Below are 23,633 nucleotides of genomic sequence, written 5' to 3' on the forward strand. Positions count from 1 at the left end.
ATACTGAAATGATGAAAAAACGAAATAGTGGTTAAATTAATAATATGATATAATATAATATAATGTAATATAATATAAAATAATTTAAAAAAGAATAATAGTATAATATAATTGATATAATATAATAAGAACATATAGAAGAAAATATAAGAAAAAATAAATATTGGTTAATAATATAATATAATAAGCAAATATAAAAGAAAATATAAGACAAAATGCAAGAGAATATAATAAATAAATAAATATATTAAATTAATAATACAATATAATATAATATAATAAGAAAATTTAAAATGGTTAATAATATAATATAATAAGAACATAAAAGAATAAGAAAATATAAGAAAAAAATAAAAATTGGTTAAATTAATAATATAATATAATATTATATAATAAGAAAATATAAAAGAAAATATAAGACAAATGCAAGAAGTATATAATATAATATAATATAATATAATATAATATAATATAATATAATATAATATAATATAATATAATATAATATAATATAATATAATATAATATAATATAATGGGATCTAGTATAATTCCCATTCAGTAGGTGGCGCGTTGAGCCCAAGTTACCGTCGCTTTTTCTCGACCTCAGCGAGGAAGACACGTGAGAAAAGCTTACTGAGCATGCGCGGATATAGGCTGCAGTGGGCACTGGGCAGCAGCAGTGACTAGACAAGCGCTTTATCGACACAGGCAGAGCACAGGTGCCGAATAACCCAGCAAAATGCTATTTTAAAAAATTGCAAGTTTCATCCCGAAGCCAGAGAGTAAGTTCTGCTTTTGACACCTCCAATCTGGTCATTTAAATGTGGTTTTAAGAAGCTGTGAGATGAAAGCCGGGCAGTGGCTCGCACAAAGAAGACACAGGCTATATGCTAGTGGCAGTAGCAAGTGTAGAGGCAGAGGTACCAAGACAGGCTGAGATCACACTCTAATCACCCTTCAGATTGGTTGCTAGTTAGCTGGGCATGAGATGACCACGACAAACCTTCAATCATCCGGATACATCTTATCTACAGGTCTGATGTGTGCTGTAATGACCTTAAATTGTGTAAGTGTGTCTGTGTTGGTCTGAGGTAATTTTAATGCATGTAGCTTGTAGCTAAGCAAAGTTGGTGGCTAGAAGATTTATTATAGGGTGGATGATATTGCAATCACAAATTCTACTTTCAAATTAAAGTGCTTTGTTTTTATGCTTGGCTAACTGTGTTTGATAGTCACAATGTAGCTCATCTTATCAAGAGCTTCTGTTGTTTTTAATTAAGACTGTATATGTGTGTTAGCTTAAATGTCCTCCAAAAATACTGCTTGACTATACAGTATTTGCTTGTAAGAGCTCTGAACTATGAGTTTGTTTAGATATTGAACTCAGTTCAAAGGTTTTTTTGAAGAGCACCACCTAAATAAACAACCCCCCCCCCCCCCCCCCCCACCATTGTTCCGTTTTGGGGATGATATAACAGGACGTACTTGGGTCATCTCTAATTCTTCACAGATCCAGAGTGTTTCAGGCATTGTGAGTGTCCGATTCAGCTGTTAACACCTCCTTTACTGTAAAATTAAAAGCAGCTTCCAGATGAAAATAGTTGGGGGTTGGGTGCTCAGAACATGTCAGGCTCTGTCTCGACTGCACTTTTTGACACCTGCACATCTCAGATTGGATGAATCAGCTGGAAGCATGTGGCCTGTGGTCGTGTTGCCGCATCCCCTGCCGTGCCCCTGGGCACCTGCCAGGCAGACGGGAAAATGCGTTTGCATCGCACTCCTGACACTCAAGCTGCAGGGTGTGCACCGTGGGCCCTGACACCAGCTGTTTCAGAGAGCTATTTAAAAAGGTCATGCTTGAATGCATGATATTTAAATAAATGGCTACAATGAGGCAATTACAGAGATCTATAGCTACAGCGATTGATGGATGTTCAGGTGAATTAGCAAGGGTAGGGCCTTTTTACACTTCTGGTTTGCCGTTTTTTGCGGCTGGCTGTAAATCATGTCATTTGTTGACATTCTACTCAATATTACTTACTTAGCTTGTTGGGATATTCACGGTTTGGTGATTTTCTTTCTGCGACTATTTTAATCTAAGACTTTTTGATTATTGCTTCTGCTGTGTTACACTAAACCACCACTAATTAAAATAGAAATTTCCGCCATTAGAATTTATTACTCTCATTAAGTTCCATTGCACAGTGTGTTCCATTAAACCTACGTCTGCACGTAAAATTGGATTTCTTTAATGACGCCCTCAGAGGGAAAATAGCCAATGTTTCTTTTTTTACACCATGTATTTTAAGAGACAATTGATGTGAATCCGTTTTTGTTCGTGACATGAATGTTTCCTTTGCAGTGTGATGAGGAGTAAAAGTCCAATGTTGCATTAGTCTCATTGTGACATGCTGGCCTGTCTGCCGGTATCAAACCCCTCCTTCCAGCTTCTCTCGTACACGCAGATGAACACTGGACTTCAGAAATGTAAGCTGCCATTAACTGAAATGAGCTTTGTTCTGATTAGGCTGCTTGTATGTTTGACCTAGTTTATCCCATTGTTAGTGAAATAGATGCTCTTCCTCTTGACCCTGCTCCCGTCAAAGCCCTGTTAAGCAGTCATATGCTATCATATGAGCGCCAAATTCCTTCCATTAACCTTAACGTTTGGCCTTCTCTTGCTCACAGGGGACACTACACAGAGGATGAGATCAGCAAACTATCCTACCCCAGCGGAATTGGATGCCTATGCTAAGAAAGTTGCCAATAACCCACTGACTATAAAAATCTTCCCCAATAGTGTGAAAGTACCTCAGAGGAAGCATATTCGCCGCACCGTTAACGGTCTCGACACCTCCAGCCAGCGCTACAGCCCCTACCCACCTCAGGTCAACACCCGGGCGGGCCTCTTGGCCATCGTCAAAGTCCCCGTCAAAGGGATCCTCAAGGACATTGAAGGCGGCCGAGCCCGTTTTCTCCCCAAGCTCATCATGAACCCGCACAGTGGGCTTTACACCAGTTCCAGCACTTTAAATGTTCCTCACACTGTTCCACACGTTCAGACTCCTTTAGGCCAGAAGAGTCTCGCCCACTCTCAAGCCTTGCAGGCTCATTCACAAACCCTGCAGCAGAAGAGTAGTTTACAACCACAGCAGAGCCTGACTCATCAGGAGGCTTTACATCAGAGCCAGGCTCACCAACCGCCAGTACCACACCACGCCCTAAACCACCAACAGACTCTCATGCAGCAACAGACACAGTTGCCCGGTACGCAAGGACTACGGCATCTGCCTGATATCGCGCAGTCGGTGAACCTGCAACACTCCCAGGGCTTCTCTCAATCCCAACTCATGCCACAGGTCTCTTGCACTGGGCCACCGGCCCCGGGGGTCTTACAACCACCCCTGGCAGGCTTACAGATGGCACGCAAGCTGCCTGACGCCGATGCCCCTCCCAATGTGACTGTGTCTACCTCAACCATACCGCTGTCCATGGCTGCCAGCCTGCACCAAAACCGGCCCAGCGACTTGAGCAGCATCGTCAATCAGATCAACCAGTTCTGCCAGGCTCGGGCTGGCATGGGCTCTACCTCCGTGTGTGAAGGACAGATCGCCAACCCCAGTCCCATCAGCCGCAACCAGCTCATCAACGCAAGCTCTCGGGTGTGCACTCATCACGTTGTGGGTCCTCCGCCTTCTTGCATCCTTGGCAACTCTGACAAAGGTGGTCCTGTTCTGCATCTGCCCGACATCGCTGCCATGAACAGGATGCCCCTTTACCACAACGACATGAAGCAGCAGTCCCAGCCACAACTTCAGCAGGGCCCTTGGGGCCAGCACCAGTTGGGACACCTTCAGCACCTTCCGGAAGGAGCGGCTCACCAGGGCAAGAATCTCCCGAGAGAAGGCCTAGTGGGACCGGGGTTCCTCACCAAGAGCATGGGCTACCCGCAAGAGGTGTGCATGGCTCAGCCCTTCAACTTGAAGCCCCCCACTGATAAACCAACTCCATCTCCTCCGGTCAACGGGATGCCCATGAGCTACAGCAACGGCCACTACATGCAGCCTCACTGGAACAGCATCCTGCCCACGCCAAACAGTGATAGCTCAGGGTCTCAAGACCTGGTGGGGCCGTTCCACGGAGGCCTCTCAGGGGCCTCCATAGACTGCACCCCTGGAGTACAGTACAGGACCGGGCCGTCCATTTCAAACCAGACCAACCTGATGCAGACCATGGAGTACATGGGTGGCGACTTCCAGGCGCCCTGCTTCCGAGCGCAGAATCCTGGCACAATGTCAAAGATGCACAGAGCCTCAGTCAGCAGGGCCACAGATTCAGGTGATAGTAGAAATGTCCACATCCACCACCCAGGGTACAGATGAGCTGCGGCCAGTTCACGCTATTCAGTGTTAGTTGGAGCGCAAGGAAAAAATTCCCCCCCCACCATCTTGCAAGTGATCTACTGAATGTTTCCTGTATGATTATTTACGTGGCTACCACAAATCTGAACCCCCATGTGCCACTTTGTTTTTTTTTAATCATTTTTAATTTCTATTAGTATAGATTACTTAAATAATTAGCCTTTTGGGGAGAAAATTAGGCATTTATTTATTCTATTTTTAAAAAAATTCCCTAGAAAACAGCCATAACAGCTTCAGTTTATGACATCAGCACTGTTTTTTCCCATTCCTATCTGGTCTGTGTAATGTAAATGGAAAAATGTACCACATAACACGCATATATTTATTCACTCTTTCTTTTTGATTAGCAAATGTCCATTATTTAAAAAGCTGAGAAGAAATTCTCAACAAATTCCATTTGTATGTAGTTTAGGCCTACTTGAGATTTGAAGTACTAACTCACTGAAGACATTTAAGGGGTGCCATTATGCTGAAATCTTTGGCTGTTCCATCGAAGCTAACAGCTTGTACAATGTATAGAGGTTGATTTTATTTTTGTTCCTCTCAATGTTTACATATTGTGCTTTTGTAACTAATCCTAAATTGATATGAAAGTGCAAACTGATACTGGGATATGCACATATGACAAGACTGTTTCTTTTTCAGACTGTTGAACATGAATCAGGTTAAAGTCTTTGATGGAAATGTTACACTGGGCTGAGTAAAGCCACATCGTGTACAATGTTAATCCTTCCCTTGAAGTGTCAGTTAATGCGCTATCCTTTTTATCCTATTTTTTTTCCCTGAGTATCTTATTAGATTTCAGTTTAAATGGAGACTGCTGTAGACTGAAATTGCTTCGAGACTTGTGCTGTGCCCTAATTGCATAGCTTAGGGGTTTATTTTGTCTCTCAACTTAATTGTTACTACTTGAATTTCATTGGAAAGAGATGGTGACAGCAGGCTTCGACTCACTACAGGTCTTACAGCAGACCGACTTTAGCAGCCGACCCAAAGCCTCCTTTGGGAAGAGTTTCATCACCCGCTTGTGCGTTAGTTCATCATTAAAGGAAAGACGTCCTTGACCGTAATTGGATGACGGAAGTGTGTTGATGTAAGCGCAATATAAATGAGCACCGCAGGCTAGCCTTTGGCTTCACTGCTGTGCTACTGTAACTGAGAGGTGTGATTAACCGGTGTGAATGCTGTGTATTGGGCAGGATTGGCTCCCTGCTTTTGCTCCATCATTAACACCATACCGCTCTTCCCTGGCGGGATCATTTCCATCTCCGTCACACGCTGTTGTGTCAGCTGAAGCCTGCCACTGCATTTTCCACCCACCTTAGGCACTTGATGTGTCATGTCGGTCTTATCTGAAATAGCTGAAATGCACCGCCGGTGACAGTCTAGGTTTATTTGCTGGGAAACAACCCAAGTAAAATACACATTTTAAGTTTAGTTGTTCTGTGAATCTGATAATTGATCCATCCGATACTCCACGGTTTAACTCCCATGGAGAGTTTCTCTCTTTCTCAGGTCTACCTGTGCCTCTTCTCATATTCTCCCTTGACTTTTATGTCCAACAAGTCTCTCCACCTTTATCAGGGCAGGCCATCTGGCAGGGGAGCATGGGAATTGTCAGACTTTGGTGTAACGAGTGGAGCAACTGCAGATGAGTTAATGGGTGGAGCTGTGACACCCAGTATCATAACCTCCCTGTTTGCCCCTCTAAAGCCTTAAATATTTGATCCTTGAACTGTCCTTGACAATAGGCATGGCGTAGAATATAAATTAATGATGTTTAGCTAAATATCTTTTTGTGAAACCTTAAATCGGGGGAGCTAACTCCCGAAAGGAAGAGTTTTTTTTTGTATTTAGCAATGTATGTGTAGTATTGGGCTGTAACAGTTGTTGCATTCACATCATGTCATGTCATGTTATGTTATGTTATGTTTCCTAAACTGTCATCTTTATTTGCTCTGTTTACCATTGCAGCAAAACCTGTTTAAGTCCTAAATCTGTTTCCTGTCATGGGCGAACACATATGTTGGAAATGCAAGCTCTACTTAATGTTTTGCGTCCAGGCTAATGTTTTTCAGTAACAGCAAGCCTAGTTTAAGCTTTCACAACACAATACGTTTCCCATGAAGCTGCTATTTTATTCTGACCACAAAAAAATGATTTCTTAAAAATGTTGTGAGGACAGAGTTAAGGTCTAATTTATATTATGCCTTTTTTTGCAATGCAATATTGTTGATAGGTTGGGTATCGGCAGACACAAGTTATTCCATTTGCCTGTCGAACATGCCGTTTGTTAAGCTTGAGCGTTTAGACTTCCCGTATTTCTTTCGATCCTTATTTCATGCCTTGTTACAGCTCAAGAGTACAATGTCAGGTTACTCTTTTAATAGTTAACTATCTCTATGTGAAGTGCCTCCTCTGGGCTGATGTGGACTGAGTGTATGTGACCGTTGGGATGGAAAATGGACCGGCGCTAGTGCACATTCCATAGACGTAGTGCACTGCTCACAAATGGGGGACCGAGCTACTTTAAAAACTACTGATATCGTTCAGAAAAAAAATGAACATTGTGTGCTGCTGCAGGTGCAAGATCTGTTCGGATGTGAATAGTTGCTGCTGAATCACTAGTTTAGGTGGCGAGAGCTACGCTGCTGAACTCCCTAGTGTCCTTGAAACATTCAGAGGAAAGCTCTGGAAAGTTCTTTGTCTTTTGGAGCACATACACTCCTGCCCCCATCACCACCCCACCCCACCCTACCCTTTCCCAAAACAACACAATGGCAGTTTTGGACGACAGGAGTGTGTGTTTGGAGGAGTTGAGTGTGTCTCATCTTGTTCCACCAAAGAACAAAATGTCACTTGAATGGTAGCAGTGCGCACCTGTTTTATGTAACCGAAAACTGTCATTTCAGATACACATTTTTTCAGGAACGTGTTGCACAAACATTCCCCTCTAACCAAAATAAAGTTTGACTTGCATTTGCAAAGTGTGTCGTGTCTCTTTTTGTCACCTACATTTCTCTGATTCTTGAGTACTGGAATAAAACTCTTTACATAACTTTTATTTGCTAAGTATTTTTATGGAGTACTGTGACCAGCTATGTTCCGAACAAAGTATTCATTCTGAATGCAAACTTCTTTTAATTTTCACGTTTCATAAAATGTTTTCCTCTCTTGTCTTCAGTATGTACAAAATGTGTCAAATATTATAGCTTCATTGGGACTATTTTTCAGGGCCATCTATTGAATTCTCAAAATTTTCAATCAGAATATTTTTTTTGGTCAAGTATTGAAAGCAGAAGCCATTTTGTTTAGCTGTGTTGTTTGCTACCTACTTAAACTAAATTTTTAATAATCTAAAAGATGATATACAAACAATTTCTTAAAGTTATCATACTATAGCCTACAACTCACAAGAGCATGGTAGCCTAATTTACATGATAAATATGGAAAGAGACGTTAAGATACTTAAAGCTTGTGTGATTTGCTTAATGTTCTCATAAATAGCCTACCGTATAAATAAGTATACAATATAGCCTACAACAGTAAGTTCCGGTCCTCGGATTTGATAAATCAAGCTGCGCTAGTTCAACAGCACTATGGACATTCACTGTATCACTCCACACTTGTCTTTCCTGCCGTATCAGTCATAGAATTTAGTATTTTTGTGCAGGTCACGTCGACACAAAGTAAGTGGCAACAAGTTACTGTGTTTTTGAGTGAATCAATCAACTGAATTCTCTCTGAATTCAAATGGTTAGTTCAAAACATAATTTGTGTTGCTTAGACGTGCAACGGTTAATTTGGCTTTGTTTGAAACTATTTTAGTTGGCGGAGCAATAAAAATAAAGCAGCTGGCAATATTTACTTTATAGTCTAATATAAAAGTTATTCAGTAAAAGCAGTTGGGCTATCACGCACAATGTGCTTTTGGTCTGATTGACAAGTCTGTGATTACATTCAACAGACAAATAAAACACATTCTTGTGTATCATGTAATAATAATATGGAGTGATCTGAGTAAACATGTACATTTTGGGGTGGTGGAGGTTCCTTCTGGTTCTCTATAGAATGTAAGTAGGCTATATATTGTAGCCTAATATTGTATGTTATATATCATCAGAATCTATCTGGACTGTTAGAAAGCTTCGGTGGCCCCAAATCCACCAACTGCCCATCCATGTTCCTTTGGAGTTTGGCAAAAGACTCCAAAGTATCCTTAGTTAACTCCTGTATCCTTTGAAGATGGCAATGGCATCATGGCACAGTTTTGTACAAAGCCAATTAGAGCTGATGCCCTGAGGTTACTGAGCTCCGACTCAAGTGCCAGATCTGTCAAGATTCTGTGGGTGGTAATGCATGTAAAAATAAAGTGTTTTTCTGCACACGGTAGACACTGCTAAACCCTTTTGACAAGATTATTATTGAGCCGAGCCCACAATAATACTTATAACACAGTAATGTAAAACCCTAAATCATGAAAATTTGGGATTTTGTAAAATGCAATAAAATCAAGAATCTGCGATTTGTTAGTTATTTTTAAATTTTATTTAAATGACACATTTAATAGATACATAGGCCTATAGTAGTAAATATAAGATGGATGGACGGATATATGGATTGGTGTTGGAAGGAACGAATTACGTGTTTTATCAGGATATCAAATTTTGTTTCTCTTTAAAATTATTCTGTTTTATCATGTTGTTTAATGCCACAGATGTAAACATTGGGGAAAATAATTTAAAGCTAATTTAGTGTTGTGTGACCTCTTCTGGTAACTTTGTGTAGCAACAACACAATTTTTAATATACTTGAAAATTGTATTTGACGGTAATAATTAGTACAACACTATTAGTTAGATTAATTCATCTTACAGTAAATCATGCAGCAATAGATACATTGTAGTAGAACATTTCGATTTCTCTAATAATATAATGGCCACTATGATAAAAAATGACAGCTTAACAAAAGAAACATTATTATTATTATGTCATGATTAATCCATTGAATTGGATTTGAGTTTAATGACTAAAATCATATTAAAATGCCATATATTATAAATATAATGGACTATAATTAACTTTTTTTCAGTTAATGCTATAAATGTATTGAGTCATCTCATACACTAATTATTTACGCTCAATGCTGATAGACTAGTATTAGTGTAAAATAAGTGGTGAAGGACCAGCAATTCCCTCATTTACAATACATGGCAGTCTTATATCTCATGGAGCAAATTTAACACTGAGAGTTCATGGAGGTGAATGAAGAACAAGACATTTAAAAACTTGATGAGTAAATATGCATCACGTTTCTACAGGTGCCGTCCATTATATGCAGTATAAGGAAGTCCAACGGAAGTCTGAATATGTCATTGTATTTATACATAATACATTATATTATATAAATAACATCTTCTAGACTCAGCTAATATAAACCGCTTTCCTCATATTTTACACTACATGCATTGCTATTATTCAAAATTTCATAAACTGAACTTTCTTTTCAGACCCTCTGCCATCTTTTTTGCTGGACTTTCTTTGTTGTTCCTAAGGAGATATATAAAAAAAGATGATTACATGTATTTAATGACATTTGATATATGAAAGAATAAGAGAATAATGCATTACTCAAATTATATTTTTCTTAAATCAAAGTACACAACACAGGTATTTCTAGCAAACACGCTTCTGTTACATACTTTGTTATTTTCTCAAACTTTGATTCTCTGTAAAAAGTGCTCCCCTTCATCATCCACAGTAGTATGATGTCACACAAGAAAGAACCCTGGAGAAAAACAATCTTGTTAGCAGCATTTATATAAAATGGATGATGTATGACAACAACATTATGACTTGGAATGTTGGTCTTGTAAGTTATTAATGCTCATTTAAAATAATGTCTCAGCTTCAAAGTTATATGTTACAATGGCTTTGTGTAGCTAAAGCCAATGACCAAGTAATAATGTTATTACAAAAATATTCATAGTGATCTGAATATTTACTTACAGCAGTCATTAAAGTTACACCTGATGCTATGTTGATGATGGTATTAATAAAACTAAACTTGCTTGCCTGGAAAAGACTCATAAAAAATAATTATACATATGCAATTTATATATACAGCACCTGTGGATTGATGTCATTGAGTCACATACCGTTCCAAACACTATGATTTGTAAATGAATTCCAAACACTTTGTAAAGTGTTCTTTGCTTCTTTCCTACACTGGAATACTCAGCAAATCTGAGAAGACAGTAATCGAAGATCTTGAGCATAACAACTACTTTTATACATTTTCATTTATTCATCAAACATTTACTTTCACAGAAAACAGGGCTCTGAGAAAAAAAAGTTAAAAAAAAGAAGAAAAAAAGTCAAAATGACTTTGACTTGATAATACCTGAAGCTAAATCCAGTTGTGTTGGTGCCCAGAGTTATAAAGCTGTAGCGAGGATTGCAATGTGAGTCGTCTTTATCAAGGTCACAGGACCAATCGATCATAATCCCAAATGAACCGCCCTGACATATATGAAATTGTTAGATTCAGCATAATAAGCACATAATGTCTAATGAATACATTTTTTTAAATCTGCCACACATTAAACCCACTTTCAGTGTTCTCACCTTTAGGGCGCTTTCTTGAAAGGTACGTCCAGCTTTCTTTACAATATCTCCCAGATGAAATATAGGACAGTAAGGGTCATTAATTTGATCATAAAAGCAGTTTTTTAAATACGAGCTACTACTTTTGTTTAATTTGACATTTGATCTGAGAAGAAAAAAAAACATTTGAAATAATTGAGTGGTAATAGTATATAGTGCTTTATTCAGAAAATAGTTTTGACATAAAAAAAAGGGTTTGTAATCCTTATTAATGAACGCATCAGAGTGAGAGTCTTACTTTGAGTAGTTGAAATTGGAAAACCTGATGAAGTTCTTTATGTACAAGGTAAATTTTTCTGCTTGTCTCACCACAGTCGATTCACTAAAAAAAAAACACTATAGGGTGTCAGTGTGACTATTTTTTTAAAAAAACTTGCAATATGGAAGTAAGCAATTTTCTTTGAATGTGCAGGGCACTGATAATAAGTTGAGTAAACATAAACTACAATACATTAAAATAATATGGCAAGAAATACCAGTTTGCAATGCAAAGCAGCCTAACGAGCTGTTTTGTACAGAAATAACTGGAAGAGGATGAAGAGGATGACACTCGAATAGGATGAAGAGGATGACAAGAGGATGGGATGACACCGGAAAAGGATGAAGAGGATGACACTGGGAGAGGATGAAGAGGATGACACTGGAAAAGGACGAAGAGGATGACACTGGAAGAGGATGGGAAGAGGATGACACTGGGAGAGGATGACAAGAGGATGGAAAGAGGATAACACTGGAAAAGGATGAAGTGGATGACACTGGAAGAGGATGAAGAGGATGGGAAGAGGATGACAAGAGGACGGCACTGGAAAAGGATGAAGAGGATGACACTGGAAAAGGATGAAGAGGATGACACTGGAAAAGGTTGAAGAGGATGACACTGGAAAAGGATGAAGAGGATGACTAGAGGATGAGAAGAGGATAACACTGGAAGAGGATGGGAAGAGGATGACACTCGAAGAGGACGAAGAGGATGACACTGGAAGAGGATGGGAAGAGGATGACACTGGAAAAGGATGAAGAGGATAACACTGGAAGAGGATGGGAAGAGGATGACACTGGAAAAGGATGAAGAGGATAACACTGGAAGAGGATGGGAAGAGGATGACACTGGAAAAGGATGAAGAGGATAACACTGGAAAAGGATGACACTGGAAGAGGATGGGAAGAGGATGACATTGGAAAAGGATGAAGAGGATAACACTGGAAGAGGATGGGAAGAGGATGACACTGGAAAAGGATGAAGAGGATGACACTAGAAGAGGATGAAGAGGATGACACTGGAAGAGGATGGGAAGAAGATGACACTGGAAGAGGATGACACTGGAAGAGGATGAAGAGGATGACACTGGAAGAGGATGAAGAGGATGACACTAGAAGAGGACGAAGAGGATGACACTGGAAGAGGATGGGAAGAGGATGACACTGGAAGAGGATGACACTGGAAGAGGATGAAGAGGATGACACTAGAAGAGGACGAAGAGGATGACACTGGAAGAGGACGAAGAGGATGACACTGGAAAAGAATGAAGAGGATGACACTGGAAGAGGATGAAGAGGATGACACTGGAAGAGGATGAAGAGGATGACACTGGAAGAGGATGGGAAGAAGATGACACCTGAAGAGGACGAAGAGGATGACATTGGAAGAGGATGAAGAGGATGACACTGGAAGAGGATGAAGAGGATGACACTGGAAGAGGATGAAGAGGATGACACTGGAAGAGGACGAAGAGGATGACACTGGAAAAGAATGAAGAGGATGACACTGGAAGAGGATGAAGAGGATGACACTGGAAGAGGATGAAGAGGATGACACTGGAAGAGGATGGGAAGAAGATGGCACCTGAAGAGGACGAAGAGGATGACATTGGAAGAGGATGAAGAGGATGACACTGGAAGAGGATGAAGAGGATGACTAGAGGATGGGAAGAGGATAACACTGGAAGAGGATGGGAAGAGGATGACACTCGAAGAGGACGAAGAGGATGACACTGGAAGAGGATGAAGAGGATGACACTGGAAGAGGATGAAGAGGATGACACTCGAAGAGGATGAAGAGGATGACACTCGAAGAGGTGTGGGAAGAGGATGACACTGGAAGAGGATGAAGAGGATGACACTGGAAAAGAATGAAGAGGATGACACTGGAAGAGGATGAAGAGGATGACACTGGAAGAGGATGAAGAGGATGACACTGGAAGAGGATGGGAAGAAGATGACACCTGAAGAGGACGAAGAGGATGACATTGGAAGAGGATGAAGAGGATGACACTGGAAGAGGATGAAGAGGATGACACTGGAAGAGGATGAAGAGGATGACACTGGAAGAGGATGAAGAGGATGACACTGGAAGAGGATGAAGAGGATGACACTGGAAGAGGATGAAGAGGATGACACTGGAAGAGGATGGGAAGAAGATGACACTGGAAGAGGACGAAGAGGATGACACTGGAAGAGGATGAAGAGGATGACACTGGAAAAGAATGAAGAGGATGACACTGGAAGAGGATGAAGAGGATGACACTGGAAGAGGATGAAGAGGATGACACTGGAAGAGGATGGGAAGAAGATGACACCTGAAGAGGACGAAGAGGATGACATTGGAAGAGGATGAAGAGGATGACACTGGAAGAGGATGAAGAGGATGACTAGAGGATGGGAAGAGGATAACACTGGAAGAGGATGGGAAGAGGATGACACTCGAAGAGGACGAAGAGGATGACACTGGAAGAGGATGAAGAGGATGACACTGGAAGAGGATGAAGAGGATGACACTCGAAGAGGATGAAGAGGATGACACTCGAAGAGGTGTGGGAAGAGGATGACACTGGAAGAGGATGAAGAGGATGACACTGGAAGAGGATGACACTGGAAGGTCCAATTGACAAATGACCGCGGCCTTAAGTTAAAAATAAAAGGATACTTTGAGTAGAAAAGGCTTCCATCCATAGCACTGTCTGGGTACAGCATGTTATGGGATTTTAAAAGAGTGAGAGAAAATATTCTTACTCTGGCTCCTGATCTTTTTCAGTGGGACACCAGCCATTTATTTCACAAATGCCTGTTTTCAAGCAAAGTCCAGTCTTAATTCCTAGGAGAATGAATCACTTTAGTAGGTTTTGACATATTAAAAAAAAAAAAGGGCACATATTTATTTGTTAGCATAACTTTAATATCAAGCAGTTTAAAGTTATACCGTTTCCAGCCCTAACAGGCTCTCCCGCTATACAATCTTCGTCCTTAGTGCACATGGCATCTCGTATTTCTTTCTAAAAGAAGATATATAGCCTCCTGTTAGTAATAAATTGACATAGACCTACTGAACATGTGAACTTATTTTGTGAGGAGCTTATTTTCCCAAAGGTCTAAGACTACGTTCAGACTGTCAGTCCAAATCCGATTTTTGTGCATATCCAATTGAAATCCTATCAGATTTAGCAAGTGTAAACGGCCAAAAATCACATGAAATGGGATAAAGTGTCCATCAAATGCGCACTTCAGGTGTAGGCTACTGTTGGTGTACTGTTTTTCGCATGCTAGCCTATATACAGTAGTAGGGAAGAATTAGATTTTGGAGTGACAGTGTGGACATCAATAATTTTAGATCAGATTCCAATCGAATAAACAAAAAATCGGATTTGGACTGACAGTGTAAACGTATAGGTTTCTAAGTTTTGGGGATTTTCTGTGCCTCTTTCTGTAGATTTCACATTTACTCCAATATGGGGACAATTAAGTGACTGACTTTATGAGTGAGTCTGGATCAAGCGCTCAAATGAAACTCCCCATTACATTATTCAAGGACCAAATTACCATTTTATCACAGCATAAATACACTGAATTAAATCAAATTCTTACTGTTGCATCAAAATCAGCTTGTGGTGGCATAAAGATGCTGAATAAAATTACTCAAGATGTCAAAAATAGACTGGCAAAAAATTAGTCAAACACATGCATGAATGACAACACAATTATTGTTACTCTAATTGTTACAAATAGAGGGTTACTTGCCTCTGAAATCTTTGACAGAAAAAATATATATATACAGTAGCTGCCAACCACAAAGCCCAAATACGCAATACGCAACTGTATTCTGGAAATGAAATTCCCTTTTAACCCAAAAATGCATGTGTAAATGGCACCGTAGATTGATAACACAAGAAATGGTGACATTGAAATTATTACCACCAAGCCACCAAGCCTATAAAATCAATACAGTCTGGTTTAAAAGGAAGCAGCTAAAAGGCACTTAAGTGTTTTTGCTACCCATAATGGGCGTATACATCCGTTCATTAAAAATAACCAAAGTGCTATTGCCATGTTAATGGCCTGAATGGAAAATGAAAATCTGAGGTAGCAAGGAGTGTTTGATAACCATTTTGAAATCAGCTACCGATCTCACTAATTAGCTTAACAGAGTAAAGGCATAGAATAGCTCTGAATAGCTAACACCTTTATGTCACTGTAAAAAACAGAACAAAACCTGAATGTCTTTTAGGGAACAGCTGATGTGTTAAAAGAGTTGTTGAAAGTGCAGATGTGTCGAAGTCTGTTGCCCTTGTAATGTTCCCCTTAGGTTAGACAGTCCATAGGAAACATAGGGGGAACAGAATTTGAGAGTAAAACTGACAGTTAAAATTAGTTTTACCTCTGAACAGTTGCCCAATGTTTGGTTTGGTGTCTCGATGAAATTGGTTATTATAAACAGAAAATCCTCACCCTGGAAACAAAATCAACCACAATATTAAAAGGCCTAAAGCAAATTAATGAAGCAAATCATTAATCATATAATGGACACAGAACTAATAAGAACCTTTTCAAACAATGTGTTTTGACTGACCTGTTTTGGGTAAACATAGTCCTCTGGTCCCCATAGTTTAAAATCTGTTGTGTTGACAGGTGCAACACCTTTAACTTTAGTTAACACAGAACTCTCGACAGTATCATCTTTCACCTGGTATTGTTTATTTGCAACAAATACCCACCTGTTGAGCAAAAACATGTTTAAAATGTGCCTCTCAAAACAGTAAAAGCTCAAATAAGAGAGACAGAGAGAGAAAATCTTTTTTTCTATTGCAGGCATCATCACATAAAATGTTTTTGTTTTTACCCCAAGCAAAACTAAAGTTTTGTTAGGGTTAGACTATAAGTAATTATAACTCTTACCAGATGAGATATCCCATGACAATGAGTTGAAAGATTCTGTATAAGACTCCCACTTTCTTATTCTGCGTGGCCACATATTTGACTGTTGTATAATCAAAGAGATATAGTGGATATTGAATGCTCCACCGAGCCATTCCTGCTCCTGCTGTTGGGAAATGATGTGCTGCTCACACACACCCTGCATCCTTAGAGCCACATTGTCATGCGCATCACGTCATTTTGCAATTTACATGTCATGATCACCATAATCTACTCCTACATTTATTTTCTTGTTTATTATGTAAATTCAAAAACCCATGTTCATTAGACTTTTCAGATTTAACAAAATAATTGTTTCAACTTTGTGCAGATGTCATTTAGTTTAGTAGCCTATAGCTATATATTATTGGTTGAATATACTTTAAAATATAATTTATTTCTGTAAATTTTTAACAGCCATTACTCCAGTCTTCAGTGTCACATGATCCTTTAGAAATCAATCTAATACGCTGATTATGATCAATGTTGGAAACAGTTGTGCTGCTTTTTTTTCAGGATTTTTTTATGAAAAAAAAGAACCATTTATTTAAAACAGAAATGTGTTGTAGTGTATATATGTAACAATATACACTACCATTCAAAAGTTTGGGGTCAGTAGTTTTTTTTCTTCCTTTTTTCCTTGAAAGAAATTAATACTTTTATTCAGCAAGGATGTGTTAAATTGATGAAAAGTGATAGTAAAGATGTATATTGTTAGAAAAGATTTCTAAGATTCTGTTCTTTTTACCTTTTTATTCATCAATGAATTATGAAAAAAGTATCACAGTGTGTGTGTGTGTGTGTGTGTGTGTGTGTGTGTGTGTGTGTGTGTGTGTGTGTGTGTGTGTGTGTGTGTTTACATCTGTTTTCATTTAATATGTAGGCTACTTACATATAACAATTAGATTGAAGTTTTACATTTAACCTTAAATGGATGAAAACTCGATTTTAATAGGCCTAATGAAGCTAGACTATTGTGATAGATGACGTAAACTATGTGATTCAAGCTTTAAAGAAAGCGAATAGATTTAGAGTAAAGTAAAAACTAGACTGTCACAAATATAGGCTAGGCCTACTGAATTGAAATAATCAATCTTGATCGACTTTTATTTTAAAATATTCCACTCTTATTTTAGCAAAAGCGCGTTCCGTCATTCTTCACACACTGGGGTCGATGTTTCCGGAAGTTTTACACACACTCAGCTCAATCTATGCACAGATCGTTCAGCTTTCTACAACCAGAGTTGACTTCGTCATTGAAACACTAAATAACAGTAAATAAATCATGACTAAATACGAGGAGGTTGCTGTTCATGGCTTCGAAGAATTTTCTAAAGCTGTGTCTGAAAGAAAAGGAAAAGAGATATTCGCTTATTTCTCTGGAGATAAAGATAGCCAGGGCATGAGCTGGTGTCCGGACTGTGTGAAAGGTGCATTAACAATATGCAGTAGTTGTGCTGTTTTTTAAATCACATCTAAAACTGTCTTTTCTCCCCTCTGCAGCAGAGCCAGTGGTCAGGGGAGAGCTGTCTCATCTGCCCGAGGGATCTGTCTTCATTTACTGCCAAGTAGGAGACAGACCATAGTAAGTATACATTTTGCCGATTAGATTGGTTATTTAAACAGGAATTCTTTATGTATGTAGCTGCATATTTCATTTAGTCAGAATTTGCATTATTTTGCTCATGTATAATTGCTGTCATACCTCTGTGTTTATTGGACTATGCACTTTGACAGCAGTGCACAATGCACAGACAGAATCCAATAAAAGATAGTGCTTCGATTTCCTTTTGGCGTACATCTACTACATTCACTGTTGTTCTTGCTAGCTGGAAGGACCCGAACAATGACTTTAAGAAGACCCTAAAGCTGACTGGAGTACCCACACTACTGCGATACGGGACGGTAAATATCAGTAAATGTTTTTTTGACCAGTGTTTTTGACTGTTTTAATATGTATGCTTCTTGCCAATTTACTATATATAGAAATCCATAGTGAAATCTAGATATAAATAAATGAGAAATGTATATAATTTGTTTTGTCTTTTTTTAAGCCCCAGAAGCTGGTTGAAGAAGAGTGTTTTAAAGTTGACCTCGTTCGAATGATGTTCACGGAGGATTAATGTCCTGTGGCATACACTGCTGGATTGCATACACTTTTTAAAATATGATTTACACGGTTTTCCATTGTTCGTTTTGTCATTCGTCATCTGTGCTCCTGCTCTGGAATGTTAAGCCAAACAAATTGTGGCCCTGGTATTATGTTGTGAGTTTGTGCTGTGGTGATTGTACATGTTTTGAAAGCGTTGCTCACATTAAAACTGTTTGTATAGAAGTAAGCTTTGCATAATCAGACATTTCAAATTTACTTTTGAATGATTTAAAAAAAGGGACATTGACATTGTATACCTTTGACTTTGTTTACCTTCAAGTTAAGACAGAGGAACTGAAACAGTTACAATTTCAGTAAACATGCATAATGAAAATCATCTTATAATCCTTACCTAGAAGATTATGCTTGTTTGTAATCAGAACAAAATAAAATGTTTTAAAAATGCATCTTCATTTCTTGTTCTAATTTTCAAAGAGTTTTGCAAGAGTAATTGTGGTTTAATGCATTTCAAGTAAATAATATGATAGGAAATTAATGTGCACCAGCCAGTGGTTTTTGTTTTTATTCCTGACTGGAGGTAGCCTAAAATAAAGCTGTATAATTTTTGTGTTTATTACACAGAATCTGTTTTAAATGTTAGTGTGCACTATTTAAGATAGTATTCTGCTAAAAGGGCTGTTTAGCAGTACAGTTCTGTTCTGTTTTTGTATTTTTTTTTGTCAAATCAACATGGGATGCATGAGGTAATTACTGTGACTCTGGGCAATTTGAGGTAATTACTGTGACTCTGGATAATTTGGGCATCATTTTGTTGTTGTTGCTATAGTCGAAAGATGTACATAAAAACACACTTGACTTGAGTATGCATGCCACGGTCTGATACTATTCAATACACAGGGCAATATTTTTCACTGTATCCAAATCTGGATACTTTAGATCGGTTGTGGGCCCTGTGTCTCACCTGGTTGCCCATTGACGGCAATATTGCCCAAAAGTTGCCCCGTGTATGAACATAGACATAGTGTGATGATGGTGTTCTGCTTGACGTCTTTATTAATTTCTGTGTGCACTCTCTGGGCACCGAATGCAATTGCACCATCTCGCCACTAGATGTCGTGAAAGTCTCACAGTGCGAGTCTACGCTGTTGCTGAGGGACGGTCTATAGTAACTGGAGCGCGCATTCCTTAACAGCGCTCAGTGGAGACACACGACGGCCGCTGTCTCTCGAACCCGTGCGGCGGCTCCAGGACAACCAAACGGCACCAGGGCCTGTGGATATTCATCCAGCAGTTTGGGTTTTATTTCGAATCACCTGAACAAGCAAACGAAACCTAAACCAGTCCGCTTCGATAGCTCAGCAGCGATGTCGGAGTTTCTGGTGAATCTGGTCGGAGAGCGGCTCGTCAACGGGGAGAAAGCCGAGGTGGATGTTCATGCGCTGGGCAGTAAGCTGTCTCTGCTCGGGCTCTACTTCGGCTGCAGTTTAAACGGTCCTTGCAAGCAGTTCAACGCGAGTCTGTGCGAGTTTTATAGCAAGTTTAAGAAATCCTCAGAGCACAAGGACAAATTGGAAATCGTCTTCATCTCTTCGGATCAGGACCAGAAACAGTGGCAGGACTTCTTGCAGGAGATGCAATGGCCGGCGTTGCCTTTTAAAGACAGACACAAAAAGGTAAGATGATTAAACAGATGATGACATAAGATTTGAAATGTGTTAAATCAATATAAATGTCTTTTTTTTTTAAATGACGAAGAGACGAAAATTGGAAAATTGGATGTGTGTGTGTGTGTGTGTGTGTGTGTGTGTGTGTGTGCAGGTGTAAAGGATAAAATAAGTCTGATATACATTTTCAGATTATAACTGATCAGGTTAATCACTAAATTCTTCTCAATGTCATGGCACTAATTAAAACTGCTTTATTAGCATTATAAAACTGTAATCTCGCATTACAAACTGATATTTTTTTAAACATCTTTAAAGGTAGCAAGACATTTCCAGCATCCAATATAGTGTAGATATTTTTTATTCCTTATCCTTATAAATCTAGGTTTAAATCTAAACGTTTTATTCAGTTGTTCTTATAGCAAAATATACTTGGCTTTTCTGGATGGAAAAGGGAATAAAGCCTGTAATATTTTCGTTATAAAATACACCAAATCAAAACCAGCCACACTTGAATTTTATTATATGACTCCCATCTAACAGTATATGAATTAACTGTAATTTGAGACAATAATGAAGTTTTTGTTGTAGGCAGGTGTCTTTTTATTTTAGCCGGAGGCTTTATGCTGCTGGGTGTTGTAAAGGTGAAAACACATCCTTTACAAACCACAATAAACATACTTATCCTGGCCTAAACCATTACACTCATGTGAGAGTCTCATATTAGCTGTCAATTGCCTATACAGTCAAAAATGCTGTCTAGTTAGGTAACTTGCATACAGTGTGTACAAAAATGAGTCATCATACATTACAGAAGAATTACACAATAAGCTATTACATAATTATTATAGAAATAACTAGTTGCTAAATTCATCTTTACAAGGTGAATAAGAGTTTTTTTTTTATTTGGTGTTGACTGTAAGTGCTCAAATTGTGCAATAACACATAAATCATTATAATGCATCTAGATGATTTATATCCGTCCTTTTAAATTAAGGGTGTAGAAATTAACTCTAAACTAAGCTGAACTAACCTTTTTTTTTAAGTATTTCATTATTGAAAGCACATTTTCTGTTCTGATTTTTACCAGGCCTGTTTTATGTAATTTATTAGAACAAATCTGGAAATTATTACTGGGTCTCAGAACCCTTTTAATTGAGTTATCCTCTTGCTTCTATAAATGAGAACTTGCGGTTGTAGATATTTCTGCTTGGCTGCTCTGGTGTACCAGTGATGAGAAATAACCTTTATTAAATCTGGATTACCATCAGAAAAAATTATTTAATTTATCATGATGATTATCATTCAACACAGACTCGGCGTTGCATAAATTGCATTGTAAATTCTGTTGTGTGTCATTGTGTTTTTTCCCCCCCCAATATGTTTCCCACCAAATCATTTGGTGATATTTTAGCGCATTATTGTGTGTCTTGGGTTTTTGAGTGTTTGTTTTTATGGAAAATACCATTTGGATCATGCTCAGATTTGCCTGTGTGTGCTGGTATCCATTTTGGTCCACTGCACCAGCTCCTCCTCCTGCAGCATGCCTTGGCACGTCTCATTGACAAGCAAATGATGTACATTTAATAGCTCATACCGGTTTACAGTGGCATCAGTGGCAGCCATATAAATATTTTAGATCAAATCTGCCACCATGCAAAATGCTGATTGTATTGCATGCAGTGTTTTGGTAATGCAGACTGACAAATGCTTTGCGTGCGGTGAGAAGACAATATTGTAGTTGTGCTTTAAAAAAAAAAAAATTCAGCTTTGATTTGGTTGGTTGTGTTGTGAAAGATTTTTTTTCAATGATTTTGAACAATTCATGTAGGCTAGTAGATACTATTTAGATGGGCCTACCATTATTTGTTATAGGCCAAGACTACTTTTGAATTGTTTCTATTATTATTATTATTATTATTAAACTCTTTTTTTTAAACATGCGTTTTGTGCACACTATCATGCACCATACTCCAGAAGAAGAGGGTGGGGGATTTTCATAGGTTTTGGATCTTGCCTTTTTAGCTTGTTTGGTGTTCCCATATGTATTTTAAGTAAAAATATAATTTACATCCAATTATTTACAGATATTTCCACATCTCTGCTCTAACACACTTATAGTTTCATGCCTTTTCTATGACAGTATTGCCCCCCCCCCCCTCAATTTACATGATGCATTCAGCTCTTCTGTGTGAAAATGTGTAGGCCTAATATTCTCCTCTAAAATTTCATTTTTGTCCTTCAATTTGGCCAGATTGTTATTTATATATATATATATATATATATATATATATATATATATACATACATATATATATATATACATACATACATATATATATAAACATATATATGCACACTTAAGTCATGTAGTGTGAGTGAAAGAGAGAGAGAGAGAGAGATCATGTTCAATTTTGTCCCTTATGGCTCTATTTCTGCTTATTAGCTACACTTTAACATTGCATGCCAAAGTGCTTTTGCCGTTAGCAAGGCAGACTAAGCCGTAACATAATATGAAGCCATAAATAATTGCCATAAAGCCCTAAACCATTGTAGCTTGATGTTACGTGGATCACACATCTTAGATTTGACTTGAGGGTCATTTAGTTTGCTCTTAATAGGAGATGTAAATGGCCCGGGCTGGTCCAGATAAGACTGTTTGTTTTGAAGTAATAACATCTTGCGTCCTGCAGAGAGTCTGAGCTGTAAAGACTTTGACCGACCAATGTCACGTTCCTATTTGCAGCCCCAGCATGAGGATGAATCGTCTTTCCTCTCTTCATGGGAGAGTGAATATAGTGGGTCTTTTGTGTGTGTGTTCTTTGAAGGCTTTAATTGCTGTGTGATGTTGGCCTGCTGCAAAGCAGAGTTGAGGTTGTGGTAGCGCGGGGTTTTAAGTGGTTCATTTCCCCCTCTCTCCTGGGGCAGAAGAGAGGCGGCTCTGTGTATCGCTGCAGGACTATAAACTGCCTACTATAGTAACTGAAGTAATAGACATTACTCCAGGATAAGTTTTGCAATTATTAGCATGCAACATTATCACATGACCTCATTTGTTTGTCACGAACTTATCACATTACTTGTTTAATTCAGAAATGGAAGGTCAAGTCGAGAGCTTTGCATTGTGGGACACAGTATTCCTCACAGCATTGCTCTTGTATTCTGCTCATTGTAATTGGTCATCCAGGTATTTTATGTAAAATAATGTGCACTGTATAAATAGGCTACTATATACTGCAGAAATAGTAAGTACTATGCTATTCCAAACATCCTTGTTTTAGTTCCCTTTTTCAATCTGCCACATCACCTGGTCTGTCTCTTCCTTTTTCACTTCTCTCCGTCTGTCCTGTTTCCCATCAGCCAGAGATTTGCAGAAATTATCCCTCCACACCAGAACAAAGTCCCTAACCTTGTTACGACTCTCTTTCAATATGCTGTGGATTCAGAACCAGATCAATAACATCTGCAACATTGAGGCAGGTGAGAGATATGATACCCGCACCTCATTCATTGACCATATATCAAAATGCTTTTTAATAAAAGAGTCATTTTGAAGCAGATGTGCTGATATTGGAATTTCTATA

General features: G+C 38.7%; 4 protein-coding genes across 5 annotated transcripts in view; 3 read left to right on the top strand and 1 right to left on the bottom strand.

Annotated features, from left to right (window-relative positions):
• The first annotated feature begins 633 nt into the window (after positions 1 to 633).
• Positions 634 to 7,410, top strand: fam222bb (family with sequence similarity 222 member Bb). 2 transcript variants are annotated; one of them, XM_077208835.1, is made up of 3 exons: positions 634 to 784; positions 2,365 to 2,489; positions 2,691 to 7,410. In XM_077208835.1, the coding sequence occupies exons 2-3, from the start codon at positions 2,411 to 2,413 to the stop codon at positions 4,382 to 4,384; spliced, it is 1,773 nt and encodes a 590-aa protein (XP_077064950.1). In that variant the 5' UTR covers positions 634 to 784; positions 2,365 to 2,410; the 3' UTR covers positions 4,385 to 7,410. The 2 variants fall into 2 exon arrangements, with proteins under 2 accessions (XP_077064950.1, XP_077064951.1); XM_077208836.1 differs by having other exon boundaries at positions 652 to 1,068.
• Positions 7,411 to 8,948: 1,538 nt separating this feature from the next.
• On the bottom strand, positions 8,949 to 16,443 carry p2rx8 (purinergic receptor P2X, ligand-gated ion channel, 8). Its single transcript, XM_077207435.1, has 12 exons — positions 16,255 to 16,443; positions 15,929 to 16,073; positions 15,737 to 15,808; positions 14,285 to 14,357; positions 14,098 to 14,179; positions 11,327 to 11,410; positions 11,050 to 11,194; positions 10,826 to 10,944; positions 10,581 to 10,668; positions 10,432 to 10,497; positions 10,125 to 10,210; positions 8,949 to 9,972 (listed from the first exon to the last, which is right to left on the bottom strand). The coding sequence occupies exons 1-12, from the start codon at positions 16,386 to 16,388 to the stop codon at positions 9,909 to 9,911; spliced, it is 1,158 nt and encodes a 385-aa protein (XP_077063550.1). The 5' UTR covers positions 16,389 to 16,443; the 3' UTR covers positions 8,949 to 9,908.
• Positions 16,444 to 17,426: 983 nt separating this feature from the next.
• txndc17 (thioredoxin domain containing 17) lies at positions 17,427 to 18,831 on the top strand. Its single transcript, XM_077208837.1, has 4 exons — positions 17,427 to 17,702; positions 17,776 to 17,857; positions 18,102 to 18,177; positions 18,327 to 18,831. Exons 1-4 carry the CDS (start codon positions 17,558 to 17,560, stop codon positions 18,393 to 18,395), a joined length of 372 nt encoding a protein of 123 aa, XP_077064952.1. The 5' UTR covers positions 17,427 to 17,557; the 3' UTR covers positions 18,396 to 18,831.
• A 736-nt stretch (positions 18,832 to 19,567) lies between these two features.
• The window catches only part of nxn (nucleoredoxin), a 70,084-nt gene continuing 66,018 nt past the window's right edge, over positions 19,568 to 23,633 (top strand). Inside the window, exon 1 of the mRNA XM_077208840.1 lies at positions 19,568 to 20,058. Within this exon, the coding sequence (XP_077064955.1) occupies positions 19,750 to 20,058 (309 nt within the window). The 5' untranslated portion in view covers positions 19,568 to 19,749. The remainder of the gene's footprint in view (positions 20,059 to 23,633) is intronic.

This window comes from Siphateles boraxobius, unplaced genomic scaffold (assembly GCF_051911475.1).
Source record: "Siphateles boraxobius isolate OS27281-9 unplaced genomic scaffold, OSU_SipBor_1 6, whole genome shotgun sequence".
In the NCBI taxonomy this organism is placed as follows: Eukaryota; Metazoa; Chordata; class Actinopteri; order Cypriniformes; family Leuciscidae; genus Siphateles; species Siphateles boraxobius.